Here is a 9360-nt window from a genome sequence, read left to right as displayed (position 1 = left end):
TGTTTTCAGTTACACGAAGTCATTGTACATGTGCAACGAGCAGTAGGCCTACGCATGTACATCAAATCAACCCAACCTAATATTCAGTCAAACCTGCCGCATTAAAAGTCTTGGGGCTTGCACTGGAGAGAAATGAGCTGCATGAAAATGGTTAGGTCTATATATTATTTACATTTATACACAAATAGGTCGATACATTGCCAATCACACGATCGTAACCTCGAAAGTCAATTAACTTGTCTTGTAACATGTTTCTATTTTGAATATGTAGATCTAGTTGTAGGCTAAATATAAGATGTATGGGGTAGGCTTATTTCTTCCTTAGGGGCCTCCGTGGCTCAGTAGGTTAGCGCGCTAGCGCAGCGTAATGACCCAGGAGCCTCTCACCAATGCGCTTGCTGAGAAGTCCAGCTCATGGTGGCTTCCTCTCTGGCCGTACGTGGGAAGGTCTGCCAGCAACCTGCGGATGGTCATGTGTTCCCCGAGCTGTGCCCGGTTTCCACCCATCATAATGCTAGCCGCCGTCGTATAAGTGAAATATTCTTGAGTGCGGTGTAAAATACCAATCAAATAAATAAATAAAATACTTCTTCCTTTAGCTTTTATCGGCAACGATCTTATTTATTAAATAGAATTCTGTGCCTATATTTTTTATCTGCATTTTAAAACTTCACACAGAAGCTATAAATGATGAAATGTTTCAAAGTTTAATAACTAAATTGCATCATGACAAAATATATTTTAGGCATAACTGAAACTGTAGTAGGCCTACAGACTAGGCCCTAGTTGTATTTTTTTTTCTTTAGTCAAAGCTTGCTAAAGCCTACGTACATGACATATAAAGATTGAAGAAATGCACCACATCAACAAAACAATTTCTCTATTACTGTTTCAGATGCTAGGGCCTAAACGATGAGTTAATAATTTGCTTAGCACAAGTACACTACGTTCGGTTTTAGGCTCTGCCTATTCCAGTTAGAAAGCCTGTATATAGACACTCAGCATTCACAACCAGACACTTAGCTCTAAACCAGCACGTGATCATGGTCACATGACCGACGGCGGGACAAAATGGCGCTTTCATGCGTTCAAATACTTTTGATGATTGGCATGTTAGTTACTGGAAGCATAAATACCTTAAGTAAAAAGGCTCAGAATGATTGCATGTAAGTCCATAAACCATTCGCGTCATATCAGAGTCGTGCAGTCTACAAAGAACGTGACTGGTATCGCCAATCTGTTGAAGAGGGGCGTTTTTACGTGTCAAATATCTCTTTAGTCTGTTGGGTGTTGTTGACTGATGAATGATGTTGTTCTGGCTGGTTAGTTGTTGACGTTGCTTGTCAGTATATTGGCTATAGAAATTAAGACTTTGTAAACCTCTTTTAAACACATAGTATGTATATTTCCTGGAGGGCGTATTCTTCATAACCTATAAGCCTTATTTATAGCTGGAGGTAATAAATAACATGGAGCTAAACGGGAGAAATGCTGATTTTGGCCGATTGCTTAAGTTTAGAATAGGCCTACTAGAACATTGAAACTATTATATATGTAGGCTAGATACATCCTGATTACTTTTCAAGAGAGAATTTGTGTGCTAAAAGCTATATTTTTTTTTTAAATTTTCTTTTCTTTTTATGTCAAAATCTTCTTCAGTGCCTATCTCATGTGGTTCAATTCGCTTTATTTTCACCTCCAGCACTCTAGTCAAGTAAATAATTTAATTGATGAATGGGGACCAGGGCAAGGCACAATGGAAGTAAGGATTGATCATGAAAGTTTATTTTTTCTGTCAGTCTTTGGGAGTGTCATGATTAATGCTGATGTAAGAGTACAGTGTTTCTGTACTCTCCCAGCCTGAGAGCATGTAGTGATTGCTACATGTACTTCCACTCACAAAGCCACTTATGAAATCACATGCTTAATTTGAATCAGTTTATAAATTTATATATTCTGAAGTTTTAATAAATATATGCTACATAAATAAAAATGCAAGGATTGTGGCCTTAAAAGTCATCTTTAATTTAAGAAACCTTTAAACAAGAAATTGAAATTTACATTTTTATTTAAAAGCAGTTTTAAAAGCAGACACAGTAGTAGATACAGTATATACATGTGTTTGGAGATTTGAATACATATCTGTTAGCATAGTTGTAGATGGTATCTAGCATGTGTTATGTTTTATTTTCATTTCAGTGCACCTGGCTTTCCAGATCCCAAGTTCAACCACACAGCTACCCCACACTCATTTGATCATCCCTGGTTCCAGACTATTATTATGTTTATGGGTAATTGTAATCTTTGATTGTTAATGGACCCACAATCAACTTTTTAACCATTTCTAATATTTTTATATTGTAAATTTAACCTTTTGAGGTCAGATTCCAAATATTGAAACTGTCATTTTCTGATAAATTTCAGTATGATGTTATGCTATTTAACAATTTCTCTTTAAAAGTAACTTATCATGTTGTAATTATTTTGTTTTTCTTCATACTATATTGTCTGAATCTTTTCCCACCAGTGTTTTGCATTACACCTTTTCCAAGACTTGAGGTGTACAAAATAAAAATTGCACAAATTAGATATCTGGAAGGCTTCTGATTTCTCACTTCATTGAATTTTTTTGAACAAATTATTCCACTACAAACCTTGCGAGTTAATAACGTACTCAATGCTTAAAATTCTGCCAGTAAATTTATGATGCACCCAAATGAAGGCCAAAAGTACAATGCACAGTGTGACCCAAATTAAGGTCATAATAAGGCCTGTCTAAGTGTACTTAACCATTCACTCCTCAGGCTTTTGAATATTGTATAGTAACTTGTTTGAGTCTGGTAAAGAAATTATCCAGAATTGACTTCCATGGGAAAAGTGTATGTGATTTTAATATCAGTCATCAAGATAATTCAATTAAATAATTAAGCACACTATAAGTATAAATATATATGTTGAATTTAAACTCCCAAAAAGTTAAAACTCTATCACAGGCAAGGAGCTTAGAATTTATCAGAAAGTTTGTATGGACCACTGGAGTGATGGGACAAAGTGAAAATGCAAAGGATCAGCAAAATAATGGGTTGTACATCAAATGTGGCATTTAATAGCACTGGCACTGGTTTATATTTCTTTTTTTGAAATTTCTTCTTTTACCAATTCATTCTGGAAGCAAGAATTCTCAAATTGAAAATGTAACTTTCATTGATCTATATGTTATTATCAACTTCCTAATTCCAAATTCCTTGTTCTCCAGATTCATAATATACATGTGTGTGTGCTTTGTTGTATTGTAGGCGAGACCTTGTGTTTATTTGGACTATGTGTAATAAGAAAAAGGGAGAGAGATGCCTTTAAAACCCAGGTGAGCTGTTTTTAAGACAACTGTACTTTGGGTATAATTTTATTAGGGATTAAACTAAAACATTGTCTTGCTAGTATCGTATGCCAGGGAATACCAGTTATGCTTCAGGATTACCAGTGCTGCTTCAGGAATACCAGTGCTGCTTCAGGATTACCAGTGCTGCTTCAGGAATACCAGTTCTGCTTCAGGATTACCAGTGCTGCTTCAGGATTACCAGTGGAGCTACAGGATTACAGTTGACTGATCGGATGTTTCTAGTTGTAAATCCATCAAATTTATCGAAGTCTGTTCGAAAATGAATCGAAGTTTCATTTTTGAAAACTTTCATATGTTAAAAACCCTTGAGTACAGCCTTAAATGCCGATATACACAGTATTTCTGAAATATTGCTGACATGGCATAATTATCGACAGGAAATAAGAATTAACTGATTTTCATCATCAACCATTTTAGTATTACAATTGGCTTAATTGGCTTAAGTTTGAACATGTTTTTCTTCTTCTCACTTTTACCAGACTTTACAGAAAGTTATTAACAGCTATGAAGCAACCTCTACTGAAGTTATGCAACAACCAAGGTGAGGTTTTGCTTTTTATTTCTTGTTACGTTGAGGCTTTACATCATTAATCTATGGAACCAGTTGTAGGAATAAGCTGTTCAGCACACAACTTTTTACAGGGTACCAAAAGAGAAACATATATGTGAAAAGGTCTTCTTCATGTTCTTTATATTGTTCTTCAAGACGAGGATATTTTGCCATGGCATGATGTCAGCAACGTAGCATCCCAATTAATACATGATAACACAAAACTTCGCAATTAATACATGATAACACAACTCTTCACAGTTAATACACGATAACACAACTCTTCACAATTAATACATGATAACACAACTCTTCACAGTTAATACATGATAACAACTCTTCACAGTTAATACATGATAACAAAACTTCACAATTAATACATGATAACACAACTCTTCACAGTTAGTACATGATTACGCAACTCTTCACAGTTAATAGATGATAACACCAAACTTCACAATTAATACATGATAAATCAACTCTTCACAGTTAGTACATGGTAATGCAACTCTTCACAGTTAATACATGATAACAGAAAACTTCACAATTAATACATGATAACACAAAACTTCACACTTAATACATGATAACACAACTCTTCACAGTTAATATATGATAACACAACTCTTCACAGTTAATACATGATAACAAAACTTAACAGTTAATACATGATAACACAGCTCTTCACAGTTAGTACATGATAACACAACTCTTCACAGTTAATACATGATAACACAAAACTGCATAATTAATACAGGAAAACACGACTCTTCACAGTTAATACATGATAACACAAAACTTCACAATTAATACATGATAACAACTCTTCACACTAAATACATGATAACACAACTCTTCACAGTTAATACATGATAACACAACTCTTCACAGTTAATACATGATAACACAAAACTTCACAGTTAATACATGATAACACAACTCTTCACAGTTAATACATGATAACACAACTCTTCACAGTTAATATATGATAACAACACTTCACAGTTAATACATGATAACAACTCTTCACAGTTAATACATGATAACACAACTCTTCAGAGTTAATTCATGATAACACAAAACTTCACAATTAATACATGATAACAACTCTTCACAGTTAATACATGATAACACAAAACTTCACAATTAATACATGATAACAACTCTTCACAGTTAATACATGATAACACAACACTTCACAGTTAATGCATGATAACAACTCTTCACAGTTAATACATGATAACACAAAACTTCACAATTAATACATGATAACACATCTCTTCACAGTTAATACATCATAACACAACTCTTCACAGTTAATACATAACACAAAACTTCATAATCAATACAGGATAACACAACTCTTCACAGTTAACACATGATAACACAAAACTTCACAGTTAATACATGATAACAGAAAACTTCACAATTTATACATGATAACAACTCTTCACAGTTAATACATGATAACAGAAAAATTTACAGTTAATACATGATAGCACAACTCTCCACAGTTAATTCATGATAACACAAAACTTCACAATTAATACATGATAACACAAAACTTCACAATTAATACATGATAACAAAACTTCACAGTTAATACATGATAACACAACTCTTCACAGTTAATACATGATAACACAACTCTTCACAGTTAATACATGATAACACAACTCTTCACAGTTAATACACGATAACACAAAACTTCACAATTAATACATGATAACAAAACTTCACAGTTAATACATGATAACACAACTCTTCACAGTTAATACATGATAACACAACTCTTCACAGTTAGTACATGATTACACAACTCTTCAAGTTAATACATGATAACACCAAACTTCACAGTTAATACATGATAACACAACTCTTCACAGTTAATATATGATAACACAACTCTTCACAGTTAATACATGATAACACAACTCTTCACAGTTAATACATGATAACACAACTCTTCACAGTTAGTACATGATTACACAACTCTTCAAGTTAATACATGATAACACCAAACTTCACAGTTAATACATGATAACACAACTCTTCACAGTTAATATATGATAACACAACTCTTCACAGTTAATACATGATAACACCAAACTTCACAATTAATACATGATAACACAACACTCTTTGTGACGTCACCCTGCACCCGCATTTCAGGACAATGAGTTCAGACTGCAGACATGCAAATTAATTGGCATACATAATGGTGTCATATACTGTATGTCCAGCATAAAATTACATTAAATCTTTGTAGCCAAGTTATACAGTGACATGGTATTTATTTATTTATTTATTTATTTATTTATTTATTTGAATGGTGTTTTACGCTGTACTGAAGGATACTTCACTTATATGATGGCGGCTAGCATAATTGTGAGAGGAAACCGGACAGAGCCCGGGGGAAACCCACGGCCACCCACAGGCTGCAGTCAAACCTTCCCACACAATAAAATAACCCACATAAGCACATTCAATGATGAGGTCACATCAGGTCACTTGTGGATGTACATCTCAGCATCTGTGTGTCACCACCATGTGACACCTATATGTTACTTTTTTGAGGATAGTATATTTATTAACTCAGACAGGTTAATAATGTCACTGATATGGGCTGATGTTTCATTTGAATTGTGGACTCACAAAGGTTTTTGACTGACAATATTAGATGAAGCAAAATATGCGTGACATATTTATGTAAGGATCCGAGATGTATATGATTTCCAAATTTACCTGATAGTCAAGGGAAGAAATTAATATCTGGTATTGTTATCTTGCATTCAGATTTTATGGAATTGACATAGATATCTATTTTTTTTTTCTTGTATATTAGGATTTTCCACTGGATCTTCGTAATCCCAACCCTGTGTGATCTGGTAGGCACTTCATTAGCAGGTGAGTACATGTAGTTACTTGCTTTGATGCAGTGTATGTGTAATTTACAACTTCGTAATTAGAAGAGAAAAAAGCCAGAGCATGTTATTACTTATAGGGCCACTTAAGGGTTCTTTTGTTTGATTTAATTTCTTATCCGAAAAACTCGTTGACACAACTGGACACATCATATTCCTGTGTATTTCAGGTGTATAGCCTTGCAGCTTGGTACGTGTAACTGAAGGTGGCATGTACATACCTGTGTATGTCTGTAAATTCACTTCCACTTGTGTCTGTAGCATTGTTTTATGTTCACATGTCGCATAGTCACATTAGTCTTCAATGAGGCGGAATAGTTTTTTTCTTTTTTTAGCGTGTTCTCCCACTTTTAAATCTGACTGCCAATTTGTTAAGTAAAACAAGTCATGTGTAAAAAAGACCCATCCAAATGAACAAGCCAGATAGTCAGTGTGTATTCCTGTCTCAGCTAATCCTGCCACTGTCTCTTCTGTTCACAGGTGTTAGCTTGGTCTATGTAGATGCCAGTGTGTGTGTTACTATCTCAGCTAATCCTGCCACTGTCTCTTCTGTTCACGAGTATTTGCTTGGTCTATGTAGATGCCAGTGTGTGTGTTCCTGTCTCAGCTAATCCTGCCACTGTCTCTTCTGTTCACAGGTATTAACTTGGTCTATCTAGATGCCAGTGTGTGTTCCTGTCTCAGCTAATCCTGCCTCTGTCTCTTCTGTTCACAGGTATTAACTTGGTCTATGTAGATACCAGTGTGTGTGTTCCTTTCTCGGCCAATCCTGCCACTGTCTCCTCTGTTCACAGGTGTTAACTTGGTCTATGTAGATGCCAGTGTGTGTGTTCCTTCCTCGGCCAATCCTACCACTGTCTCCTCTGTTCACAGGTATTAACTTGGTCTATGTAGATGCCAGTGTGTATTCCTGTCTCAGCTAATCCTGCCACTGTCTCTTCTGTTCACGAGTATTAACTTGGTCTATGTAGATGCCAGTGTGTGTGTTCCTGTCTCAGCTAATCCTGCCACTGTCTCTTCTGTTCACAGGTATTAACTTGGTCTATCTAGATGCCAGTGTGTGTTCCTGTCTCAGCTAATCCTGCCTCTGTCTCTTCTGTTCACAGGTATTAACTTGGTCTATGTAGATGCCAGTGTGTGTGTTCCTTCCTCGGCCAATCCTACCACTGCCTCCTCTGTTCACAGGTATTAACTTGGTCTATGTAGATGCCAGTGTGTATTCCTGTCTCAGCTAATCCTGCCACTGTCTCTTCTGTTCACGAGTATTAACTTGGTCTATGTAGATGCCAGTGTGTGTGTTCCTGTCTCAGCTAATCCTGCCACTGTCTCTTCTGTTCACAGGTATTAACTTGGTCTATCTAGATGCCAGTGTGTGTTCCTGTCTCAGCTAATCCTGCCTCTGTCTCTTCTGTTCACAGGTATTAACTTGGTCTATGTAGATGCCAGTGTGTGTGTTCCTTTCTCGGCCAATCCTGCCACTGTCTCCTCTGTTCATAGGTGTTAACTTGGTCTATGTAGATGCCAGTGTGTGTGTTCCTTCCTCGGCCAATCCTACCACTGTCTCCTCTGTTCACAGGTGTTAACTTGGTCTACAAAGATGCCAATGTGTGTTCCTTCCTTGGCCAATCCTGCCACTGTCTCCTCTGTTCACAGGTATTAACTTGGTCTATGTGTAGATGCCAGTGTGTGTGTTCCTGTCTCAGCTAATCCTGCCACTGTCTCCTCTGTTCACAGGTATTAACTTGGTCTATGTAGATGCCAGTGGGTGTGTTCCTGTCTCAGCTAATCCTGCCACTGTCTCCTCTGTTCACAGGTATTAACTTGGTCTATGTAGATGCCAGTGTGTGTGTTCCTGTCTCAGCTAATCCTGCCACTGTCTCCTCTGTTCACAGGTATTAACTTGGTCTATGTAGATGCCAGTGTGTGTGTTCCTTCCTCGGCCAATCCTGCCACTGTCTCCTCTGTTCACAGGTATTAACTTGGTCTATGTAGATGCCAGTGTGTGTTCCTGTCTCAGCTAATCCTGCCACTGTCTCTTTGGTTCACAGGTATTGGCTGGGTCTATCTAGATGCCAGTGTGTGTTCCTGTCTCAGCTAATCCTGCCACTACCTCTTCTGTTTACAGGTATTGGCTTGGTCTACGTAGATGCTAGTGTCTGGCAAATGCTGAGGGGTTCTATCATAATCTTTGCAGGTGTTTTATCAGTGAGTACATGCAGGTGTAAATAAAAAATATGATCTTATACTGTAGGTAGTGTGTGTATCTTAAAGATGATTGGAATTGACATATGCAAGTAATAAAAAAAATGATATTTTTATTTTATGATATAGGGGCAGCGGAAACATATGGGGGGGGGGGGGGTTAAGGGGAGGGGCTGCCTAATAAAAACGGCTGCCTTCTAAAAAAAGTGATTTCCCACCCTATGTGACATATCTCTATGTCTGCCCCCCTGTGACCAAGTGGTTAGCATGCTAGCAAAGCACAA

At 36.6% G+C, this 9360-nt stretch overlaps 1 protein-coding gene across 1 annotated transcript; it reads left to right on the top strand.

Annotated features, from left to right (window-relative positions):
- The first annotated feature begins 1068 nt into the window (after nt 1-1068).
- LOC135466952 (solute carrier family 35 member F6-like) lies at nt 1069-8299 on the top strand. The gene is made up of 7 exons (XM_064744706.1): nt 1069-1166; nt 2200-2291; nt 3297-3364; nt 3880-3941; nt 6796-6857; nt 7981-8059; nt 8293-8299. The coding sequence occupies exons 1-7, from the start codon at nt 1072-1074 to the stop codon at nt 8297-8299; spliced, it is 465 nt and encodes a 154-aa protein (XP_064600776.1). The 5' UTR covers nt 1069-1071.
- Nucleotides 8300-9360: the final 1061 nt, after the last annotated feature.

This window comes from Liolophura sinensis, chromosome 6 (assembly GCF_032854445.1).
Source record: "Liolophura sinensis isolate JHLJ2023 chromosome 6, CUHK_Ljap_v2, whole genome shotgun sequence".
Lineage (NCBI taxonomy): Eukaryota > Metazoa > Mollusca > Polyplacophora > Chitonida > Chitonidae > Liolophura > Liolophura sinensis.
Note: the sequence above shows the minus strand (reverse complement) of the source record. Positions and strands in the feature narration are given on the sequence as shown.

Bases quoted from the DNA above. Each gene is read 5' to 3' on its own strand.
- LOC135466952 (XM_064744706.1), top strand. From the start codon at position 1,072: ATGGCGCTTTCATGCGTTCAAATACTTTTGATGATTGGCATGTTAGTT. The intron at 3,365-3,879 runs GTGAGCTGTTTT...CACTTTTACCAG, and splicing joins GAGATGCCTTTAAAACCCAG to ACTTTACAGAAAGTTATTAA. The intron at 3,942-6,795 runs GTGAGGTTTTGC...CTTGTATATTAG, and splicing joins GAAGTTATGCAACAACCAAG to GATTTTCCACTGGATCTTCG.